At 42.6% G+C, this 25,465-nt stretch overlaps 1 protein-coding gene across 3 annotated transcripts in view; it reads right to left on the bottom strand.

The window, feature by feature from the left end:
- CCDC125 (coiled-coil domain containing 125) overlaps window positions 1-23,489 on the bottom strand; it is a 28,880-nt gene extending 5,391 nt beyond the window's left edge. Inside the window, exons 1-9 of one of the 3 annotated variants that reach the window (XM_059694419.1) lie at window positions 22,668-23,488; window positions 14,689-15,029; window positions 11,055-11,113; window positions 9,725-9,811; window positions 8,380-8,457; window positions 7,371-7,456; window positions 6,246-6,328; window positions 2,349-2,464; window positions 1,467-1,574 (exon numbers count right to left, since the gene is read on the bottom strand). In XM_059694419.1, the coding sequence (XP_059550402.1) occupies window positions 1,467-1,574; window positions 2,349-2,464; window positions 6,246-6,328; window positions 7,371-7,456; window positions 8,380-8,457; window positions 9,725-9,811; window positions 11,055-11,113; window positions 14,689-14,989 (918 nt within the window). In that variant the 5' untranslated portion in view covers window positions 14,990-15,029; window positions 22,668-23,488. Of the gene's footprint in view, window positions 1-1,466; window positions 1,575-2,348; window positions 2,465-6,245; window positions 6,329-7,370; window positions 7,457-8,379; window positions 8,458-9,724; window positions 9,812-11,054; window positions 11,114-14,688; window positions 15,030-21,364; window positions 21,721-22,667 lie in introns of those variants that run through there. The other 2 variants (XM_059694420.1, XM_059694421.1) reach the window with 2 other exon arrangements.
- Window positions 23,490-25,465: the final 1,976 nt, after the last annotated feature.

Below are 25,465 nucleotides of genomic sequence, written 5' to 3'. Positions count from 1 at the left end.
GGGAGACTGCCAAAGCCTGCATTTCAGTACTCTGGTGGGCCATTCCAGACAATACCACTGAAAATGATTTTGAATATCATCTTTCAGACACCTCCTATAGTTGACCCTTACTCTGATCTATGTAATCATATGCTTCTCCTAATGAATTCTTAATATTTAGCTGTTAGCTTTTCCATATAGTCTGAAGACTTTAAATTTCATACCTTCAGTAAAGGTAAAATATTTTTTAAATTATGGCCCATGCTAAAATGACAGCTACCATTTGATTAAATGCTGGGCACGTGCTAAGTATATGTCTACTTCCTCTATTTCTTACAACAACCCTCCAAACTAGTTATTACCCTTTGTCTAACATATGTGTCCAGAGCCAGAGCTAGACAGTGATGGACCTAAGATCAAAGCTAGGTTTGGTAGCACAAAGGCTCCTTCCACTGAACCTCACTGCTCTTCTAATAAGCTTCATGTTGATCTCAATCAGTGATGCAGATCCTAGCAATTTTAAGTAGAAGTGCACCTTTTCCTCCAATCCTATATAATAAAAGGTAATATGCAAATTGACCCTAACAGCGGAACGACCAGGAACGACTGGTCGCTATGATGCACACTGACCACCAGGGGGCAGACGCTCAACACAGGAGCTGCTCCCTAGTGGTCAGTGCACTTCCACAGAGGCGGAAGAGGCTCCTGCCACTGCTGCTGCGCTGGACAGCCTCTCCCGCCTCTATGGCAGTGCTAGGGACAGGGGTCCTCAAACTGCGGCCCGCGGGCCACATGCAAATACAAATATTGTATTTGTTCCCGTTTTGTTTTTTTACTTCAAAATAAGATATGTGCAGTGTGCATAGGAATTTGTTCATAGTTTTTTTAAAAACTATAGTCCAGCCCTCCAACGGTCTAAGGGACAGTGAACTGGCCCCCTGTTTAAAAAGTTTGAGGACCCCTGGCTAGGGATATCCAACTAACGGCTTAGGACCACTCCCCATGGGGAACGGGCCTAAGCCATTAGTTGGACATCCCCCGAGGGCTCCCGGGCTGCCAGAGGGATATCTGACTGCCAGCTTAGGTCCAATCCCTGGGGAGCAGGCCTAAGCCAGCAGGTGGACATCCCCCAAGGGGTTCCATACTGGGAGAGGGTACAGGCCAGGCTGAGGGACCCCCCCACCCGAGTGCACAAATTTTTGTGCACCAGGCCTCTAGTATACAATATAAACAAAAGAAATAGAATTTAGGAAGTATTAACTACAGTCTTAGGCAAACAACTTTATGTGGCTACAGTATCATGCCAAATACTACTTGTATTCTGGAACCATATCCAGTTTATAAGTTAATGCTATTTTATAAAACTAAGCATAAGATCCATCACCAATGACTAGTAAAATGAAGCTAATAATTGAAAATACTTCCATTTATTCTACTATTAATAGAGAAACAAAACCAAGGCTTTTACTGTTCTGATAATACAATACCTCTTGTTTGAGCTGAAGAATCCTTTTCTGAGCAGATGCCACCATTTTGGCACAGGAACAGGGGCTCCCTCCAGGACCATGACAAAGGCAGGCTCCAAGGACCGCAAGCTTTAAATCCAAAAGCATTACCCTGTTACTAAGTGTCACACTGCTTAGCTGGACACAAATGCAGGGGCACACCCACACATACCCACACATATTTCTAGTCAAGCATTTTATTCAAAGAAATTGGGGGGGAAAAACACAGAAGAAAAATGAGACCAGCATTTCAGCATCCAAGAGAAAGTTAATTACATGCAAACGAGGAAAGAATGTTGGTACTTGGGACAAAAACATAATGGAATTCTACCTTCCTTCTTTTCACTCCCCACCATCACCTTTAACCTAGCACCAGTTTCCTATAATTCTGAATCTTTGGCAAGAACTTGACCTAGTGAAGTCAATATTAACATCCACAATGTGGACTTCCTGTGACTGGACTTGGCCCTGCTGCCCAGCATTCATTACTGCCGGCTCCTGTCAGGGAGAGTCGCATACTCAAAAATGAATGAATTTTAATGTCAATGAGAAAAGCAATCATCTGTCCACGCCTTAAAAAAAAAAATCTATGATTATATAACGTGAGGCCCTACTAACATAGCTTCTGCTAAAACTGTAAAACTAAGGAATAAAAGGAAGTAAATGGCTAACATATTCCTTAATCTCCAAGAATGACATGCATGAAGGGTGTGGTACCAGCAAGACAAGAGCTGAACTAGACAAACCCATGGGCCTTTTAGTCTCAAATTGTAAGTATGGTGCTGTCCTGGAATGTGTAATAGATGGTGACGATGGGAAGTAGAAAATTTCCATCCTCCGAAGCTTTCATACCTGCTTACCTACCTCAAGGCCTGAAAACTCTGTAAAGTCACTTTTAGCATCACACATGTTTTCCTGAACCATCTTCTGCTGTTTGATTTCAAGCATAGCAAGGGCTTCCAAATACTGTTGATTCAAGCCTAGGAAGGGCCATACAAAAAGTGTTAGTTATGAGGGCTAACTCTGGTCTCACCTAATCTTGTTACATCAACATCTATACTCATTCCTTACAAGCAATGCATATACAACAGGCATTGCCCACAAAATTTGGCCCCATCCAGAAAATCTGATAGAATAGTGGGTATGGATGGAGTGAGAGAATACATGTGTAACACTAGGTAAAATGTTATTACTTCTAAGTGGAAGTATCTTAACTTTGCAACCTAAGTCTAGTCTTCATTTACTGGGAAAATTTGTAGCATTTTCAAAGAGAAAATATACAAAGGCAAATTGAGACGTTGTAGATAGTGAGATAACCAGATAGTGAGATAACCAGAGATAATCATATTTGTTTTTTGTCAAATGTACAAGCAATCCGCCCTAGCTGGTTTGGCTCAGTGAATAGAGCATCGGCCTGCAGACTGAAGGGTCCCGGGTTCAATTCTGGTCAAGGGCACATGCCCAAGTTGTGGGCTCAATCCCCAGTAGGGGGTGGACAGGAGGTAGCCAACAATGATTCTCTCTCATCATTGATGTTTCTATCTCTCTCTCCCTCTCCCTTCCTCTCTGAAATCAATAAAAATATATTTAAAAGAAAACATACCAGTGATCCAAACTCCATCAGATTTTTTTATTAAGAATTTTCACAAGAGGATTTCAAACCATTTAGAACATTTCTGCTATTTACTGGAGAGCAGAAAACGGTAACTTCTCCCCTCTTGTTTCAGGGTGGAGTGGGAGGGAGGATGGGGAGGGGTTGTCATGAGCAGCTTCTGTCTGGAGTACTAACTTAACACAAGAGAAATCTCTGCTCAAATCACTGGTACAGAGAAGCACCCTGTGTGTGTTCTCACCCGGGGCATCGCCACAACTCACGCAACTACACTAGGAAAAGTGCCTCTCTCGGGCCATGACCCGATTCAGAACTTATTTTTGTCCCCTTCAAGTCACCACTTTAAAATAGTTTCTGTTCAGAAGGGAGAATCAATATCTTCTCTTAGAATTTTATAAAAAGTTGGTACCACCTTAATATTCTTAAAACACTTTAATATTGCCCTAACCGGTTTGGCTCAGCGGATAGAGCGTCAGCCTGCGGACTGAAGGGTCCCAGGTTCGATTCCGGTCAAGGGCATGTACCTGGGTTGCGGGCACATCCCCAGTGGGGAGGTGTGCAGGAGGCAGCTGAATTGATGTTTCTCTTTCATCGATGTTTCTAACTCTGTATTCCTCTCCCTCTCCCTTCCTCTCTGTAAAAAATCAATAAAATATATATATTTTTAAAAACACGCACACTTTAATATTCTTTCATTAATTTTTGTCGTAAGGTAGCTCATTATATAAGGGATGTGTGGTGGGGGGAAGTGCACACATAAACACCCGACTCTTGAACAACACGGGTTTGAACTGCGTGGGTCCACTTATACACCAATTTTTTCAATAAACATACAGTTGACCCTCCTTTTCCCTGGATTTTGCATCTGGTGATTTAACCAACCTCAGATGGAAATACTGTTTTCAATCCATAGTTGGGAATCCATGGATATGGAGGGCTGATTGTATGCATTGTTCCACATCATTTTATTTTATTTTTATTTTTTTTAAATATATTTTATTGATTTCAGAGAGGAAAGGAGAGGGAGAGAGAGATAGGAACATCAATGATGAGAGAATCATTGATTGGTTGCCTCCTGCATGCCCCCTACTGGGGATCGAGCCCGCAATGCAACCCAGGCATGTGCCCCCGACTGGAATCGAACCTGGGACCATTCAGTCCACAAGCCGACACTCTATCCACTGAGCCAAACCAGCATGGGCTCCATACCATTTTATATGGGGGATTTGAGCATACAAGTATTTGGTCTCCCTTATAGTGGGTTCTGGAACCAATCCCCCACAAATATAGATGGATGACTTAATTTTCAGGGAGTCAAAAGTTATATGTGAATTTTTGACTGCATGGAGGTTGATGCCCCAACCTCTCCCCGTGTTGTTTATTTTAAAAATTTTTTAAAAAAATATATTTTTCTTGATATCAGAGAGGAAGGGAGAGGGAGAGAGATAGAAACATCAATAATGAGAGAGAATCCTTGATTGGCTGCCTCCTGCACACCCCCCACTGGGGATCGAGCCCACAACCCAGGCATGTCCCCTTGACCAGAATTGAACCTGGGACCCTTGAGTCCACAGGCCAATGCTCTATCCACTGAGCCAAACTGGCTAGGGCCACCCCTCTGTGTTGTTTTTTGTTTTGTTTTTTAATATATTTTATTGATTTTTTACAGAGAGGAAAGGAGAGAGACAGAGAGTTAGAAACATCGATGAGAGAGAAACATCCATCAGCTGCCTCCTGCACATCTCCCACTGGGGATGTGCCCACAACCCAAGTACATGCCCTTGACCGGAATCGAACCTGGGACCTTTCAGTCCGCAGGCCGATGCTCTATCCACTGAGCCAAACCGGTTTTGGCCCCTCTGTGTTGTTAAGGGTCAACTGCAAATGTAAAAAATTTCTAATTCTTAGTGAGTCAAATATCATCTTGAAAAATTAAGGATGACCGTATTAGTGATAAAGTCACAGAAGACACTTATGAAAGAAACTAATGTTAAATAACTATATATTACAAACTTTCCCTACTAGTGTCCCAAGAGAACCTACACCTACTCAGGTTCCTCAAACATCAGGTGCTCTACCATTTATTTTACATGGAGTATAAAAGCTAAATGATAAAGGAGAAATAGGGAGAAATTTGTAATAGGTTTGAGGTTTTATTTTAGAATGATGGAAATGTTATGGAGCTAGATGGTTCCACTTTTTAAAATTATTTATTATGCCCTGACCAGTTTGGCTCAGTGGATAGCGCGTTGGCCTGTGGTCTGAAGGGTCCCAGGTTCAATTCCGGTCAAGGGCATGTACCTGGATTGCGGGCACATCCCCAGTAGGGCAAGAAATCAATGTTTCTCTCTCATCGATGTTTCTAGCTCTCTATCCCTCTCCCTTCCTCTCTGTAAAAAATCAATAAAATATATTTTTTTAAAAATTATTTATTATTATGTATTGGTTTGGGGTGTATGCTTAGTGGTTAGACAATCATATACTTTACAGAGTGTCCCCTGATAATTCTAGTTCCCCAACTGGCACCATACATAGTTATCACAATATTATTGACTTTCCTATGACTTACTTACCTGTGAGTATTTTTTAATTAGCAATTGAATTGTTCACTTTTATTTATTTTTTTATCACAATTTATCCCCCATACACCCTCTCCCACCTCCACCCATTCCCTCCCCCTGAGAATTGTTCACTTTTATTTATTTATTTTTTTTTTGGTAATGTATTTTTATTGATTTCAGAGAAGAAGGGAGAGGGAGAGAGAGATAGAAACATCAATGATGACAGGGAATCATTGATTGGCTGCCTCCTACTCGCCCCCTGTAGGGGATCGAGCCCACAACCTGGGCATGTGCCCTTGGCCATGAATTTTTTACATTTGCAGTTGACCCTTAACAACACAGAGGGGTGGCCCTAGGGCAAGAATTGTTCACTTTTAAATGGTAATTTTGTTACATGACTTTTATCTAAAACATTTTTAAAATTAAAAACACCTAAATGATGCATTTCTTCTATTATTCTTAGAATATATTACTTCTAAATATTAGCACTTCATCTCTATTGATATGTATGTTATTAACATAGGACACTATATACAATGAATCTTTTAACATAATATTTTAAAAGAATCATCAAAATACCACTCTTACTTGCATTTTCAGACTTCAGCATTTTAATTTCTTCTGTTTTTAGTTTCAAAGTCTCTTTGAGGACTGCATTTTCACAGTTTAGCCTGGGAAAAAAGTAACCACCAAATAACTAAAATATTAACACTTTGTACTTATATCAGAATGTTTTCATCCCTTAGAGCACAAACAATAAATATAATTTTTCCTACTTCAAAAGTCTAGAATTTAGATGTTACAAAATAAAGACGGTTTAAAGGAGTGTGGAAAGGTTTTGTACATACTCTAAGCCCTTCAGTACAGCTCAGAAAAATTCAGAACCAGAAATAGCTCTAAGGCAACCATTTTGAATATTCATTCTCTTTACTGAAGTTTTAATTCAGTTTAATAAACATATCCTTAGGTGAGGATTAAAAAATTAAAATTAAATTCACACTAATGAAAGAGTTGATCAAAAGATTTTGTTTGAAAAAATAGTGTCAATGCTAAAATAACTTGGGAAACAATGACTCTTACATTGTTTTTAAAAATACAGTTTAGCCCTAGCTAGTTTGGCTCAGTGGATAGAGCATCGGCCTGTGGACCAAAGGATCCTGGGTTCAATTCCGGTCAAGGGCACGTACCTAACTTGCAGACTCCTCCCCAGCCTGGGCCCTGGTCAGGGCTCGTGCAGGAGGCAACCAATCGATGTGTTTCTGTCACATTGGTATTTCTCTCTGTCTTCCCTCTCTCTCCCACTTTCCCTAAAAATGAATGGAAAAATATCTTCAAGTGAGGAATAACAAAAAAAAAAGTAAAAAAATTAAAATACAGTTTAGCCCGGCCAGTATGGCTCCGTTGAGATTCGTCCCATGTACCAAGAGGTCACTGGTCCGATTCCTAGTCAGGGCACACACCCGAGTTTCAGGCGGGATCCCCAGTAGGGGCTGTGCAGAAGGCAGCCAATTGAGGTTTCTTCCTCTCTCTCTAAAATCAATAAAAACATAACAAATAATAAAAATACAGTTTATACTATTTTTTAAACAAGAAAATTAAAACTAACAGAAAGACATGGAGTTAGCTCAAGGAAGAAGAAGGCCTAAGCTACATTTGAATTACAAATATTTTAAAGATTCACAAAGAAAAACTATAGAATAGTAATATACAAACCTGTCATATTTTTGGGTCCAAGTTTCCTCTATATTTTTTATTCTATTCTGATCAAATTCTATTTTCCACTGCAAGGAATTTATTTCCTATAGAAAGAAAATAGCATTTCAGGACATTGTGACTAGCTGAACTAAATAATAAAATCATTTCACAGAAATAGGTTCAAGAGGAAAAAAACTAAGTATTGCTCAAAAAGAGTATGACATTTGTAAACACACATAACATACCTCTTTAGCACTCAAAAGAGCTTTGCCAAAGCTTACTTACTATAGGAGAAATTTAAAATTGTTTAGGTTAACAATTTGCTGGCCCAAACCTAGATTTCTCATCATTCCCCCCGAACCCCCTGACCCCGTGGTCGGCAAAATGCGGCTCACGAGCCACACGCAGCTCTCGAGCCACATGCGGCTCTTTGGCCCCTTGAGTGTGGCTCTTCCTAAGCCTTAGGAGTACCCTAATTAAGTTAATAACAATGTACCTACCTATATAGTTTACGTTTAAAAAATTTGGCTCTCAAAAGAAATTTCAGTCGTTGTACTGTTGATATTTGGCTCTGTTGACTAATGAGTTTGCCGACCACTGCCCTAACCCATGCAGGCTCCACAAGCAAAATACACTCCTGGAAGTCTGCACCCAGGGCCGTTTCACCAAGGGAGAGTACTACCAGCACAGGAACAGGACCTTCGAGGGTGATTCCTAACTACTGTTTTAGTGAAGATCAGGTGGCCAGACAAAGGCAGGCTCCCGAAGCAGATAAAGAAAAGAAGAAAAATAGGAAGTGTCAACTTGGCAGGCCTCCTAATACCTTAAAATGAGGAAATAAAAGAAACCGTCTTTGCCCATTTGACAGTCTGGATTATAAGCTCCAAAGGGGAAGGAACCATATGAAGTGAAGCACACCTAGCAGAGGGTGTGCACAAACAACATATCCATTGATCAGGTGACCTTTAAGGAAATTCTGTTTGAGAGCTTGTTGGATTAACGACATCTTTGCTAAAAATGCAAATACCTTCTCCAAGGATCTCTTTTCGTCCACAGTTTTTTGAAATATTGCCTGGGTATGACTTGTGGCTTTGCCAAATATTGCCTAAGGACAATAAAAATCATATCAGTACAAAAAAAATTTCTAATCACTCCTATAGGCATGATGAAGTTAACATTTTTATTTTATTTTTTAATATATTTTATTGGTTTTTTACAGAGAGGAAGGGAGAAGGACAGAGAGTCAGAAACATCAATGAGAGAAAAACATCGATCAGCTGCCTCCTCCACACCCCCTACTGGGGATGTGCCCGCAACCAAGGTACATGCCTTTGACTGGAATCGAACCTGGGACCTTTCAGTCCACAGGCTGACGTTGTATCCACTGAGCCTAACCGGTTAGGGCTAACATTTTTATTTTAAGACAACAGAAAAGTAATTTGAGATGATAATTTCTACAGAGACCACCTTTTGTGGAGTGTTTGATAGTTCAGAAGTCAGAAGATCTTGGTTTGGGTCTTCCCCAATGAATGTGAGCATGCACGAAAGGATTTGCACACAGACTTGTACACAGACATTGAAAACGTCCAAAGAATGGAAACTCAAATGTCCATCAACTGGTGAATGGATAAAAAAAAAATAAACAAAATGTGCCAAACCTGTATAATGGAATATTATTTGGCAATAAAAAGGAAGAAAGTGCTGACACAGGCTATATGATGCTTGAACTTCGAAAACATGCTACCTAAAGGAGTCAGGTGCAAAAGAATCCAGGCACATATTATATGATTCTATTGATAGGAAATAGAAAAGACAAATCTATAAGACTGAAGGTAGATTATGGATGGGAATGGGAAGTGACTCCTAATGTGTATGTAGTTCCTTTTTGGGGTGTTGAAAATGTTCTAAAATTAGATTGTGGTGATGGTTGTACAACTTCAGTTTAGTAAAAATGAACTGTATGCTTACGAGTGAATTTTATAGCATGTAAATTATACCTCAATAAAACTGTTAAAAAAATCTAGACCTCAAAAAGAAACTCAATTATCTTAAGCACTGCTACTTTTGTTTTAAAAGCTAAAACCATACAACTTAGTACTGAAATGTGAAAGTGATGGAAGTTTAAAAAAAACTTCTTACCACCGAAACCGGTTTGGCTCAGTGGATAGAGCGTCCGCCTGCGGACTGAAAGGTCCCAGGTTCGATTCCGGTCAAGGGCATGTACCTGGGTTGCGGGCACATACCCAGTGGGAGATGTGCAGGAGGCAGCTGATCGATGTTTCTCTCTCATCGATGTTTCTAACTATCTCTCTCCCTTCCTCTCTGTAAAAAATCAATAAAATATATTTAAAAAAAAAAAAGAAACTTCTTACCATGCTTTGAAGAATTTTCAGTGCTGCCTCTTTACCTTCCAGTTGTCTTTGAGAGGCCTCCAGTTCCGTTTTTAAATTTTCTACCTCCTGAGGAGAGAAATAAAATGAGTCTTCTTATCGGCAATCCCAAATGATCAATTTGATAGTCTACATTTAAGTTCCATATTCAGTTTGACTGAATGCACTCTGACCTTATAAATGAGGCTGGAAATTCCTATGGGCTCTATAAGTGGACCAGACAGACAAAAATTGAGAGCCTCACTATCAGGTGCCATTTGTAACTCAAAACCCAAATCTTTTGCTTTTACGCATCTAGGCCACACAGCTAAGAATTTGAAAGAAAAAAGAATTCCTTAGGCCACATAAAAGAAACACGAGTATTCACAAAGCAACAGTAGTTATTATTGGTTGAATTGTGTCCCCCCAAAAGAAATGTTCAAGTTCTAACTCCTGATAGTGTGACTGTGACCTTATTTGGAAATAGTCTTTGCAGATGTAATCAAGTTAAAATGAGGTCAGGTTGGATTAGGGTAAAGCCCAATGACTGGTGTCCTTATAAAACAAGAAAAATCTGGACACGGACACACAGGGGACAAGGCCAAATGACGACAGAGGCGGAAACTAGAGTGATGCTGCCGTGAGCCAAGGAATGCCAGGAGCAAGCACTGTCCGGAAGCTAGGAAGAGGGACAGGATTGCCCTCCAGACCCCTCAGAGGGAATATGCGCCCACACACACACACCTTGATTTTGGATTTCTGGCCTCCAGAGCTGAGAGAATAAATCTGTTGTTTTAAGCCCAGAGCGTGTGGCACGTTGTTTCAGCAGCCGCAGGAAACAGTACAGCAGCTTTCACAGGAGTCACAAACACACGAAGACAGGCTTCCTGCTTCCCACAGGAAAGGCACCCTACCCCCCAGGAACTCCTACTCCCAGCAGGAGGAGCCACCTCCTCGGCCACCTGGCAAACTTTCTGGTCTTTTGGCTTCAAAGAGGTTAAAGTAAGTCAGGTTATTTCAAGCCAGAAAAGACAGATGGAAAGAAGTGGTAACTATTTTCTCCAGAAGATTTGAGAAGCAGTAGTGGCGGAGGGATGGGGGGGTGGGGGGTGGGGTGGGGAGGAGAACTGGAGGGCATATTTATGTAAAGAGCCTTTTTGAGAGATGAGGAGGATAAGAAACTGAGGAGGCCAGCTCATAGTTTCACCACATGGCTCCTTCACAATATCTGGAAAGCCAACATTTGCCTTCCACACAATTTTAGGATTCCTTAAACAAAATATCTACCAGTGGGCCTTTATTCCCATGAGAATTTTTATGTTAGAGTACCTACCTCTAATGTTTCATCAAGACGTTGCTTTAACTCTACATTTGGCAATTCCGAATTAGAATCTATTAGAAAAAAACACACATTTGCTTTAACTAGTAATATAAGGACATTTGTTTACAAATTATCAAATATAGATTTCCCCTAAATTGCAAAGAGAATTGTAATAAACCAAAAAATGATAAAAATAGGTAGCTTAAAATATTTCACAAATGAAGAGATACACAAAGGGTGTCCCAAAATTCACGCAAGAAGTAATTTTGATGCCCTAACCGGTTTGGCTCAGTGGATAGAGCGTTGGCCTGCGGACTCAAGGGTCCCAGGTTCGATTCCAGTCAGGGGCATGTACCTTGGTTGTGGGCACATCCCCAGTGGGGAGTGTGCAGGAGGCGGCTGATTGATGTTTCTCTCTCACTGATGTTTCTAACTCTCTATCCCTCTCCCTTCCTCTGTGTAAAAAATCAATAAAATATATTTTAAAAAAAAAAGAAAGAAGTAATTTTGATAGAAAACACAGGTTTATAATTAAAAATTGTAAATTTTTTATTGATTCATAAAGTATACAGTATAGGGTTATGTATGGAATAGCATATCGGGTAAATGGCCTCCACGGCTTTGCTGGCACATATGCACTCTTTTGTTGAAATTTTCCATGACCGTTTTGCATAAATGTGGCTGAATTTCGATGAGGCTCATTTTCATCTTGATGGCTTGGTTAATCGACAAAATTGTCACATTTGGGGTTCAGAAAATCCACGAGTGATGGTTGAGAAACAAATGCATCCACAACGTGTCACAGTTTGGTGCGGATTTTGGGCTGGAAGCATCATCGGACCACTCTTCTTCGAGAATACGGCTGCTCAGGCAATAACAAAAGAGTGCATATGTGCCACATAACCCTATACTGTATACTTTATAAATCAATAAAAAATTTACAATTTTTAATTATAATTCTATGTTTTCTATCAAAATTACTTCTTGCGTGAATTTTGGGACACCTTTTACTTTGAATAAAAAGACTTTTAAGAAGGATTCTAAAATAAAACTGTTGTTGCCTTAGCTGGTTTGGCTCAGTGGATAGAGCATTGGCCTGCACACTGAAGAGTCCTGGGTTCAATTCCAATCAAGGGAACATGCCTGTGTTACAGGCCCAATCCCCAGTAGGAGGGCGTGCAGGAGGCAGCCAATCAATGATTCTCTCGCATCGTCGATGTTTCTATCTCTCTCCCTCTCCCTTCTTCTCTGAAATCAATAAAAATATATTTTAAAAAAACTTGTTAATAATTGGGTCAGTTACTACATATTACTAATATACAAACACAATACAAAAACACATGAATGTTGGTGAGTGAACTAAATAAGTTTTGGTGTTGGCTTAAATTTGATCAATGTAGTGATATGAATACCTAAGAAATAACCTGAATTTAATTTCTTTCCAACAAGAATGACTAGCAGTCTCCTGTAACTTCAATTATTCTCTCCTTATGTGATCAACTGAGACATAACACTGAGCTTTCCAGGAGCTTCATTTTCATTGTGGTCTCACTGGCAACAGGAAAACGTTAAAGTGGTAAGTTACAAGTGGGAGGAAAAGAAGAAAATTAGAAAGAATATTTTGAGGAATATTAAAATTTTCTCAAAACAATTTTTTCCTTTGCTATTCTGAATTTTCATCAATATGACAGTATCCAAGGTAAAACCTACTTCATGTTTTTACTCTGATGATACAAAGTTTTAAAGGAGGAACAAAAGTAACATTGGATGGACAATGACAAGTTCTGTTTTATTAATATTTGTGGTAGGCAGAACAATGGCCCCCAACAATGCCCACATCTTAATCCCCATAACCTGTGAATACATAGCAAAAAGGACTTTGTAGATGGGATGTACTTGGAGATGGAAGAGTACCATGGATTACCCAGGTGGATCCAATGTCCTCACAGGGTCCTTATCAATGAAAGAGGAAGGCAGGAGAGTCAGTGTCAGACTCTCCCCAGCCACTGCTGGCTTTGAAGATGGGGCAAGGGGACCATGGCCAAGAAATGCAGGCAGCCTAGAAGCTGGGAAAGGCCAGGGAACGGCTTCTCCCCTAGAGCTTCCAGAAAGAAGGCAGCCCTGCCGATGGCTTGATTTTAGCCCAGTGAGACCTGCTTGGGACTTCTGACCTACAGAACTGTAAGATAATTAATGTGTTTTGTTTTAAACCATTAAATTTCTGGTAATTTGGAAACAACCTATTAGGAAACTCACACAACATTCTTACCTAAGATCAGATCAACTTTGATAAAAGATAAAAGCCCATAACCCAACAAAACAAGAGCTCATACTATTGCTATTGCATCTCGCTTCTATCCCAGTGGTTTCCCCATGTTTTTACAAAGCATCATATTCAGTTTTCAACATCTTGCTTGCAAAACAGTATGCATTCCTATGCATGATAAGAAATTGGGAGAAAAATATATAAATAATCCCATCCTAATTTCAAGAAGGATTTTGCGGGATAGGGATAGATCCCCAGCTACAACATGTTGTTTGTAAATCTAAAATCATGTTTCTTAAGTTACTTTTGTGTTGTTCTAATGTGTGTTTGTTCCACTTTGGTGGGGAAGTTTTACGATGTGGATTACAAAAGATACAGTCACAAAAGCTGTGCCACGGCGCAGGCATAGGCCTCATGCTTGGGTTCCCAAACGCTGTGCAGTTGTACCATTCTATCACAGTATGATCTGCATTTTATTCTTTCCTTAATGTACAGCATAATTTATTTTTAGTTATAATAAGTGAAGATTAATTTTTTGTGTTTTAAAAATATGTTTTTATTTATTTCAGGGAGAGGGAGAGAGAGATAGAAACATCAATGATGAGAGAGGATCATTGATCAGCTGACTCCTGCACACCCCCTGCTGGGGACTGGGCCCACAACCCAGGCATGTGCCCTGACTGGGAATGGAACCATGATCTCCTGGTTCATGGGTCAACAATGCTCAACCACTGAGCCACACCAGCTGGTCAAGATTAATTTTGTTTTTCTAATTTTTGAGAATTTCATGACATCCCTAAAATACGCAGAAACTTGTGTTCTGCTGGTAATACTCCTCCCCAGACAAGCACTGGGCTTGCCTGCTCAAATGTCACCTCCTTAGCAGGCCTCCCCTGACCCTTGCCTAAAATAGCAGTGCCCCAGCCCCTCCAATCACTCACTATCCCTTCACTTACCACTGCCTGATGTTATACAGCTGCTGATTTGTAGGTTTATTCTGTCTCCTAGACTACAATTAGGGCCCTGGACAATTTTGTTCAATGATGTTATTCCCAGAGCTTAGAACTGTCCCAGGCACCTCATAGGTACCCAATAAATATTTGTTGAATAAGAAAAATATAAAAGGGAATACATGAAGTCTACCACTATATCACACACAAAAAAAGCAAGGTAGGTAATTATTCACTGATATAACTAACATGTGTGTATTAATGCAGAATAACTAGTGTACTTTGCAATTTGAACAATTCTTGGAAATAGAAACATCAATTACTTTTGAACCATCACCAATCTCAAGAGGTGAATAGAGAAACATCTCTAAAATGCACTCTGGTGACCACTGTCCTGTGTGGGGAGGGAGGTGGGGACACGCATTCTTACCAGTGCTACTGTGTCGTCTGTGTTGGGGGGTCCTGGGCCCTTCACGGTATGTGTCTTGAGGCCTGGGACGCCGACAAACAGCACCACTTCTTTCTTCCCCCTTCCTGGGAAACGGGGGAGGGCTACAGTTCGTCTCATCTGATCTTCTTCTAGATGTGACCAAGTGTGAAACTGGCACTTCATAAATACCGCCGGGCCTCCTCCCGAGGCCGTACCCTAAGTCGCCTTCTGCCATGTCATCGTCCTCCGCTTCCCAGGTCTGCGCCCCGGCCTCACTCGGTGGCCTCAACGCCCTGCTCATCAGCCAGGTGCCGCGGTTACCATAAGGAAAACCAGCTTATCTGCAGGGAGGAAGAACAGTAGTTAAAACACCGTCAGGGTAAGAGAGTTGGGTTTTCCAGGGAGCACCAGCACACAAACACAATCCAGTTCAACGTGTAAGGACTTCCTGGTGAGGAAAATTCCCACTTCTTATTTCAAAGAAGCAGCGAATGGGGAGGAAGCAGGAAAGGCAGTTACCTGCTGATCAGGATAAAGCAGATGGGTCTTTGCCAAGGAAACAGAGATACAAGCTTATAAAGGAAAAGGTTCTGTTTTCACAAGCCTAAGAGCTACATAAAATTCAGACAAGTCTCTGAAAAAAAAAAAAAAACAAGCCTTGCAATGAATGACCAAGGGTGTCCTGCCTCTGTCCCCTCGCCGCCCTTTATTCAGTTCAGGTGCCCAGGGCTCTTCGGTTCCTCCTACAGCCCCTGTGCAGACACTATTAGCAAAGGTTTTGTATGTGGGACAGTCCTAGGTGGGAGGAGGGAAGGTGCCCCACCTCCCTCTCAAATCAGATTGCCTCCGTTCAAAACCTATGTCGCAATGCAACCAGCGCAAACCGCAAAGCCTTTCCAGTGGCGCAGGGCCTGACGCCCATCTCTGCCCGCCCTCAGCCGAGGCTGACTGCCCTGGCCTCCGGTGCTGTGGACCATGCCAAGTACTCCTGCCCCAGAGCTTTGCGCTCACCTGGCCTGGGGGAATGAATGCTCTTCCCCCAGAGAGGTGACAGCGGATTCCGCACCTCCTGTGGGTCCTTCCTTCAGTCTTCCCTTCTCAGTGGGGCCTTTCCTGGCACCCTGTCTAAAACTGCAGCCTTCTCCCTGTCCCACTTAGCTGCTTTATCTTTCTCCTTGGCACTTATGACCTTCTAACATACCATATTTTACTCATTTTCAAATCACGCCTCTGAAAGGGGAAAGGTAGCCCAGCAGAGGGAGCCCGTGAAGCGGAGGGTGGCTCCAGCTGCCTAGGATGCCTGTCAAGAGCTAGGGCACCCTTCAGATTTCCCCTACAGAGCCCAGACCTGCTGTGGGTGGCCCTGAGAGAAATGTGAGCCTGGCTGGCGTGGCTCAGTGGTTGAGCGTCGACCTATGAACCTGGAAGTCATGGGTTCGATTCTCAGTCAGGGCATATGCCCGGGTTTGGGGCTTGATTCCCAGTATGAGGCGTGCAGAAGGCAGCCGATCAATGATTCTCTCTCATCATTGATGTTTCTATCTCTCTCTCCCTCTCCCTTTCTGTCTGAAATAGACTCAATAAAAATATTTTTTTTTAAAAAAAAAAAGAAGAAGAAAGAAATGTGAGCTCCACAAGGGCAGAAGTGTTCCTTTGTTTGGATCACCACTCATTCATTCCCAGTGCCTAAAACTGAGACATAACCCGTGCTCAAGAAATCCTGTTTAATAAAAGAATAGCCCAGCTGGAGTGGCTCAGTTGGTTGAGCATTGACCTGTGCACTGAAAGGTTGCCAGTTCGATTCCCAGTCAGGCACATACCTGGGTTTTAGGTTCGATCACTGGTGGGGCACATACAGAAGGCAACCGATCGATGTTTCTCCCACATCAATGTTTCTGTCTCTTATCAATGCTTCTCTCTCTTCTTCCCTCCCTCCCTCCTCTTCCCCTCTTTAAGCATGTCCTTAGGTGAGGATTAACACACACACACACACACACACACACACACACAATGACAGCAAAAAGAATAAAGCAAAGAAAGACTATGCAAACTGAAATCAACTTGCCTCTAGGGCAGAAAAACAAAACCATCACCTCAGCAAGGCTGCACACTGGATAGCATGGGGCTAACTGCCTGCCCTTCTTCCTAGAAGAAAACATCTGCAGGTAAAAACATCTTCCGGTCTGAAGACCATCGTAGACACCTACCTGGTGACAGTGGCCTACCTGGTGGCTAGAGAGCACCTGAAATGCTCAGCCCAGTACAGAATACAGTTAAGAGGGGCTTTCACCACCAGATGTTACAAAACAGCTGCTTTGCTGAAGTTATTTAGAAATATTTCATCCTTTTCACAAGACTCTTTAAAAAAAACAACCACCCACATCTGACATATTTTTCTAAATATCCTGCTGTTTAAGTAATTGCTTACCAGGACTTTCAAAAATAAATCTCATATATGCAGTCTTTCAAAAATAGTTACATCTTATTTTTTACTGATATCTCTTTCCTATTCTTCCACTATTAAAACCATACATAGATGCCAACTAGATCTGATCACATATGAAGGGTTTTCTGTTGTTTTTAGGGTCAAAGTACCATATATTTATAATGTGTAAAAGCAAAGGCCCTTAAGCCCTAGCCAGTGTGGCTCAGTTGGTTGGAGCATCATCCCCTACACCAAAAGGTGGTGGGTTTGATTCCCAGTCAGGGCACATACCCAGGTTGTGGGCTTGATCCCTGGTCAAGAGGTAACTGATCAATGTTTCTCTCTCTCTAATTAAAAAAAAGGTCCTTAGAAGATTTGAGGTAATCTACACTAATAAAATAGAAAGATGCAAACTGACCATACCTTCGCAACACCTGCCAGCCAATCAGGGGTGAGTATGCAAATTCACCCAACAAAGCTGGCAGGTTAATTTGCAAACACAGGCGCCGAGCAGCCAGGGGCATTCCGCACCACCCCAGCCGCTCTGGGCCTCTGGGCAGTGTGGGAAGGCAGAAAGGCGGCTCCAGCCAGAGAGAAGGCGGTGCCAGCAGCCAGGGGAAGGAAGACCCATTCTTGCATGAATCTTCGTGCATCGGGCCTCTAGTACATCATAAAAGAAGATACAAAGATGGAAAGACACTCAACATCATTAGTCATTCAGGGAATTGTCGAATTAGACTACAGTGACATTCAATCACCTATTACTGCCAATTGCAAGTGTTGCCAAGATGTGGACATCCACATACACTATTGGTGGGAGTATAAAATGGTACAGATACTGTAAAAAGTTTGGCAGTTTCTTTTCAACAGTGACCCAGCAATTGCATTCTTGTGATTTATCCAAGAGAAACAAAAACATATGTTCATACAGAGATGTGTGTAAGAATGTTCATAGCATTATTCAAATTAGTCCCAACCTGGAAACAACCCAAATGTCCATCAATAGGAAAACAGACAAGTTACAGTACATCCATACAATACAATACAATACAATACAATACAATACAATACAATACAATATATTCAGCAATCAATAATAAATTTCTGATATATGCAACAACATGGTGAATGTTACAGACATTTATACTAGGTAACATTTTTTTTTTCAGGTAACGACATTTATACTAACTGAAGAACCACATACTGTATGAAATCCTAGCAAAACTAATGTTCATAACAGACCATAGATCAACAGTTGCCTAGGGTGGGAAGGTGAACTTCAAAGGGCATGAGAGAACTTTTTTGGGTGATGGAAAAGTCTTATATCTTGACTAGAATGACGGTTGTCAAAATGAATCCAACTACATACTTAATGATGGTGCATTTTCATATATGCAAATTTTACCTCAATAATATGATAGTCACAGAAAAAAACAAGGGAATTTTAACTGGATTAGGGGACAAGATGAGAAGTGTGTTAATCAATTGTGCCCTCCTATATAAGAAAATAATTAAAATGGGTGCCTTAAGTCAGCAACAATTTTTTAATAACATAATAATAGCGAGCTAGTACGTATTGCTTGCTTTCTGTGTTCTAGACACTATGTTAAGTGCTTTACTTAGATTATTTTATTTATTCTTTACAAACACTGTAAGACAACACTGTTATTACTAAGTACAGTTAAATTGAAGTGCACACAGGTAAAGTAACACAGCTAACAAGAGCCAGAGCCAGATTCTGAATCCAGATCCCTGATGTCAGAGACACTGTTACACTCTTAGCCACTGCTTTGTATCATTTGGAGAATTTCAATGAGATTAACATCAGAGTAAATCAAGTTTCTATTACTACATCTAATAGAACTAAAAGTAAAAGCTTAAAATAGCTAGTTTTAGCAACACTCAACAGTCTACTAGGTCCATTTTTATTTATTTTTTAAAATATATTTTATTGATTTCAGAGAGGAAGGGAGAGGGAGAGAGAGATAGAAACATCAATGATGAGAAAGAATCATTTATTGGCTGCCTCCTGCATGCCCCCTACCTGGAATCAAGCCCAAAACCCTGGGCATGTGCCCTGACCGGGAATCAGACCGTGACCTCTTGGTTCATAGGTCGATGCTCAACCGCTAAGTCACACCAGCCAGGCAGACCCATTTTCCCCCCAAAACTTTAATAAAATCATCTTGGTTCCTTTACAAATTTACTTCCTAAATAAGTAAGTTCTATTTTTATTTGTCAGGGTAGATGGGAAGTTATTTGTTACCGAAGAGGCTGTGTTTTACCTCTAGTCCAGCAGATTCCTGTTTATAACCTCATATCTCTGTTAAGGAAGGTGTGGTCAGGGTTAGGCAGCCAGCAGTGAAGAAAACGGAATTGGTTAACACAAAGGAAAAATGCAATAAGGGGAAAGAATATGCAACCACAGGATTAGCTAAGAAAATTTTTTAATGCACCCCCTATATTCAGGCATCATGAGAACATCTTCCTGCTATTAAGAATTTAACATAATAGTAAGCTTTCACATGGTCCAATACCCTACTGTTTTTTAAAATGTAATTCAGGAACTGTTGGCTGTGGACCCTCACACTTTTTATATACTAATAGTAATATTAATGTGGAATGTAATCAAATTAAACTTGACTTTTGGAACATATTACTAACATTCCATTTGACTAGTTTTAAATGCACTCAATATTGACAACCAGGGAGGCAATAGATGGGCAACAGAGAAGCCCTGGCCTCAGGAGTTCTGGGTTCAAATTTCACTCCACTAATGCTATTCTGTGATCCTGGGCGAGTCATTTAACTTCTTAGAGCCTGTCTTCAAATTTCCAAAATGGGTTTAAGCATAATTACTTTTTAGAGAGTTATGCTTAGTTCCATAAACCCTATATCTGGGCACCACTGATATATTTGAAATCAATGTTTAATGAATTAGAATTTGAGTATTATTTTTTTGTTTGTCAAATGAAGGAATTGGACACGATTTTTTTTGTTCGTTAAAGCCCTAAAATCCCAGTTCTGTATCAGCTTTTTCCACAGTGCTCCATGGATCCCTAGTTCTATGAACTGTGAGGTGTTGCTAAGAATGAAAGAGCCCTTCTGGTTTTATTACGAGCTGTATTTTTAAAAAATACATTTTATTGAATTTTTTACAGAGAGGAAGGGAGAGGGATAGAGAGTTAGAAACATCGATCAGCTGCCTCCTGCACACCCGCTACTGGGGGTGTGCCCGCAACCAAGGTACATGCCCTCGACCGGAATCGAACCTGGGACCTTTCAGTCCGCAGGCCGACGCTCTATCCACTGAGCCAAACCAGTTAGGGCGTACGAGCTGTATTTTACTATGCCAGTCCAGGCACAGGTGCCCAGCCTCAAACTATACAGGCAGTGGCAGCCAGAACTTAGGAACATCTCTCTGGCTCCCTGTTCTGTGGTCTGGTCACTTGGGAAAGGCCACAGAATGAACAGATTGCAGACTGAGCAATCCTCCTACTTCTGCACTAAAACTCTCTGAGAAGAGACCAGTGACTTCCTAATCACTAAACCCAAGACCTAGCCTCGCTCCTCAGCCACCTCCACTTCTGCAGAAGCTGTGTCTACGGACTTAACGCCCAGGCCCCTGGTCCCACAGGAATCCTGGGAGGGGGAGGGGGAGGGTGGGGGGAGGGGGGAGCCAAGGAACCTCCCGGGCCCCCCACCCCACTCTCTCTTATCTGCCCCCTCAGGCTCCTTTCCTCTTCCTGTCCCTTCTGTATATGTTTGGCTTCCATTCTTAAAGACACATCTCCAGCAGGATATCCTGGCAGGAATTCAAACGCAGCTTGTTTAAAAACAAATTCATTCCCCTCCCCAGTTCCCGCTGCGTCTCCTCCTGCATCCTCTATTTCTGCAAAGGCGGCGACCATGCTCTAAAACACCCAGGTCCAAAACTCTGGTTGTTTTTTTTTTTTTCTCTTCTCTTTGGTACCTTCAGTTGTCAGGTCCTCTAGACCCACAATCTCCCAATGCCTTGTCCTTCTCTGCACCTGAACTTCACAGGCTTGGATGAATTTCTTATGACTTCTCCTGGACTAAACCAATAATTCCCTAACTGAGCTACTCCACACACTGTGATGAAGCACAGATCGAGTGATGCCTGTCCATTCATGGCTCCCATGGCCTATATTATAAAAGTGTCGTTCTATTGCCCGGCCAGTGTGGCTCAGTGGTTGAGTGTCACGGTTGATTCCCTGTCAGGGCACATACCTGGGTTGCGGGCTCAATCCCTAATGTGGAACGTGCAGGAGGCAGCTGGTCAGGGATTCTCTCTCACCACTGATGTTTCTATCTCCTTCTCCCTTCCTCTCTGAAAGCAATAAAAATATATACATTTTTTAAAGTATTGCCCTGTTTGCTACAAGAGTCCTGTTTTCACTTCCTGTTTCCACTGTGAGTACTCCCTGGGCATGCTCTGTGCTCCCATATGAGAGGGCCTACATCTGCTCCCAGGTAGCCTCAGCCTGGTACCTTCAGTTCTCTGCTGGGGCCAGTTTCCATCCCAGGGATGCGTTCCCCGCCTCCCTTCAGCCAGGCCCTCCAAACTACCCTGGGCCAGATGTGATTTCTCCTACCTCTGAGCCCTTCGAGCTCTGTACTAAACCTTTTAATAGTCCTTTCTTCTTTTTTTTTACAGTCCTTACTTCTCCCCTAATGTTTGTACTGAGCACACCCCTAGTGCAGGGAGTACTGTATATGTGTCTCGTTTGCTTGTGCAGAACAAGCGTTCCAAAGATATGTGACAGGCAGATTTAAAACAGAAAGCAGATTCCGCCTGGAAAACTGGACTAGGAGCACCCACGCCCAGCAGCCTAACAACTCGGGCCTCAGCAAACAAGCTGGTCAAACACACAGTTCCTGTCAGGCCTGGCAGAGAGCAATGAACCGGATCCCCGCCCAACAATGGCCTGTCGCACAGCACCGTACGATTTTGTTCTGTAACTTTTCCTGTTCAAACAATTTTAGATTTACAGTAAATTGCAAATATAATACAGAGAACTCCTGTGTCTCCTTTACCTAGATTCCTCTAATGTTAATATTAGGGTACATTTATCAAAATTAAGACGTTAACGTGAACTAAGCCACAGACTTTACTAGAATCTCCCCAGTTTTTCTTCTGATGTCTTTTTTCTGTTCCAGGATGCGATCCGGGATACTACTCTGCATTTAGTGCGCTGTCACTATTAAGGCTCAAAATTAATAGAAAAAAATAAAGAGAGAAGGAAGGGAGAGAGGCAGAAGCAGTCTTTCAAACCTATTCTTTATATTTTCAATGTCGGACAGGCCATTAAACCAACATTAGCGGGAAAGCAGCCACCTAGCCAGCTCGCCCACAACCCGCCGAGTTTCCACGGATGTGCACCGCCCCCGGGTCCTCCCCACGCGCGGTTCCCACCTGCGGGCTCTGCCCCGCCCCGGGCCCCGCCTTCCGCGAGGGAGGGTTTGGGACCCCGACCCGGCCGGGCGACTGGGACCCCCGCCCCCGGGACCGCGCCCCGCGCCCCGCGCTCACCCGGCGCTGAGCCTCCACGTCGCGCGCTGCCCCTCCGGCCACGTGACCGCGGGAGGCGCCGCCTGGGTATCACCTGCGGGGCTCCGAGCGCGCGGGGGCCAGCTGGCTCCAGCTCCAAAGCCGCACTTTCCCCACTTCGGGCAACCGCGGTCTAAATAATAGCCCGGGACCTGGAAAAACAGGACAGGGCCAAGCGTGCGCGTCAATGAAGGTAACGTTAGACCATTCAGAACCCTGTGTCTGGGAGTCCCCTCCTGGAAGGACGGAGCGGAGCTGAGCGGAGCTGCACTTCTGCGGTGGAGACGGCCTTGAAATGCAAGCTTTGTGTACTGGGAAATGGTGAGGGCATTGCAGGGCCCAGGCCTGGCAGAGGGAAGGAGCTGCTAGAGGGAGTGGCTTTGAGGGTCCAGAGAGCGGCTACTCTGGACGACCTATTCCTGTGGGTTTCCTGAAATGGACCCCGCCTCCGCCTAATCTCACCAAAACGTGTTGCGTCATTGCCTTGGTGAAATTATTTTGGTATTATTTCCTAATACCCACTGTTGATGTAAAATGTGTCCAAACCTATAAAGAATTTTTATGAGTTTATTTGAGCCAAACTGACAATTGTCCAGAAGCAAAATCTCAACTGGATTGAGAAAATGCTCCGGAGAATGGGGGGTTTTGCAGCTTAGTTTAGACATTCGAATACAAGGAGGACACCTGAGGAGGGTTACATGAAATCTATTGGTGATAGATTAAGGGGGCAGGAGAAAGCAGATTGGGGAAACCCCTGGGATTGGATAAAAAGGCAAAATGGAGAAACATCTGGTTCATTTACATTGGTGGGTACAGGAGAGTTAATAGTTAACTTTTTTTTTTTTAAACATATTTTTATTGATTTTTTACAGAGAGGAAGTGAGAGAGATAGAGAGTCAGAAACATCGATGAGAGAGAGAGAAACATCGATCAGCCGCCTCCTGCACATCTCCCACTGGGGATGTGCCCCACAACCCAGGTACATGCCTTTGACCGGAATCGAACCTGGGACTTTTCAGTCCACAGGCCGACGCTCTATCCACTGAGCCAAACCGGTTCCGGCAATAGTTAACATTTACGGCACATACAGATGGAACGTGGGAGAACAAGTGGGAGAACAAGAGAGCGGGGAGGGGTTCTGTGGTCTCTTCTCTGGTGCAGCTGTTGTGCCCTGAGGGGTCTGGAGGAAGAGATTAGGCTGACCTTCCAAAGGTATGTTTTCTTAGATGCAAAAAGATAATACTCAGACTCACAGAGGTAAAGATTGACCTCTGTCAAGAAAGCTACAGACCTAGGACGTGACTGTCCCCCATGACTCGCTTTTAGTTAGGAATTTTTGTGTTCAGAACATCCTATATGGTTACTTTCAGTCTCTGAGTTTTTAAGGCCCACCATGCAAACTTCCCCTGAGATTGTCAGGTTTAGTAGGTAGCCCCTTTTTTGTCCACACTAACATCCATGAAATATCAGAAGGGGCTTCGTAGTCGCTGGATTTAAAGATTACTTTGGTTTGGAAATAAACTAATAAACCCTTTCCTCTCAGTAGCCAACTTCTTTTTAGTAGTGTTTCTCTTCTCTAGATCCAGTCCACATTTCCTTAACCAGCTGCTTTTCGAAAGCAAACATACCTAGATATATGGAAAACTAGACAGAACCGAGGCTCTAAAATTTCTCCTGATAATAGGACAAGATCAATGCTATGTGCTTATTAGATGCTTAGGGATTTAAAATTATCATAGAAGAGTAATATATTTATAACTGTAAAGCAGTTGCGTACTATCTCATTTAGGATGATAAACATATTCAATCGCTTTGAAAACCAAAAATAATTTTTCTTCAATTACAACTTTTTTAAAAACACATTTTGAAATTTCAACCTATTTTATTGATAAAATAAATTTTTTTAGAGCATGAGGAAAGGAAAGGGAGAGAGAGAAAAAAATCAATGTGAGAGAGAAACATTGATTGGTGGCCTCCTGCAGGCACCCCCACTGGGGATCAAACCCAAAACCTGGGCATGTGCCTTGACAAGGAATCAAATCAGCAACCTTTTGGTGCATACGATGAAACTAAACCAACTGAGTCACACTGGCCAGGGCTCAATTAATACTTTATTATAGCAAATCTTGAAGTGAGGTACTATAAGTCTTTTAACTTTTTCAATATTTATTCTTTTTCAGCATTGCTTATCTATTCTCATTCCTATAGATTTCCATATAAATTTTCAAATCAGCTTACAACTTTTATTTTATGCTGGGATTTTTATTGGGATTGAATTTATAGAACTAGAGGCCTGGTGCATGAAATTTGTGCACCAAGGGGGAGGGATGTCCCTCAGCCCAGCCTGCACCCTCTCCATTCTGGGACCCCTTGGACATCCCTCTCACAATCCGGGACTGCTGGCTCCTAATCGCTCGCTTGCCTGCCTGCCTGATTGCCCCCAATTGCTTCTGTCTGACAGCCTGATCACCCCCTAACCGCTCCCCTGCCATCCTGATTAACACCTATCTGCTCCCCTGCTGGCCCAATCGCCCCCAATTGCCCTCCCCTGCAAGCCTGGTCCCCCCCAACTAACCCTCCCCTGCGGGCCTGATGGCCCCCAACTGCCCTCCCCTGCCAGCCTGGTTGCCCCCAACGGCCCTCCCCTGCCGGCCTGATCTCGCCCCCAACTGCCCTCCCCTGCCAGCCTAATCTCACCCCCAATTGCCCTCCCCTGCCAGCCTGATCTGGCCCCCAACTGCCCTCCCCTGCAAGCATGATCCCCCCCAACTGCCTTCTTC

The sequence above is a fragment of the Myotis daubentonii genome, chromosome 4 (genome assembly GCF_963259705.1).
Source record: "Myotis daubentonii chromosome 4, mMyoDau2.1, whole genome shotgun sequence".
Classification (NCBI taxonomy): domain Eukaryota; kingdom Metazoa; phylum Chordata; class Mammalia; order Chiroptera; family Vespertilionidae; genus Myotis; species Myotis daubentonii.
This window is presented reverse-complemented; position numbering and strand designations above follow the sequence as displayed.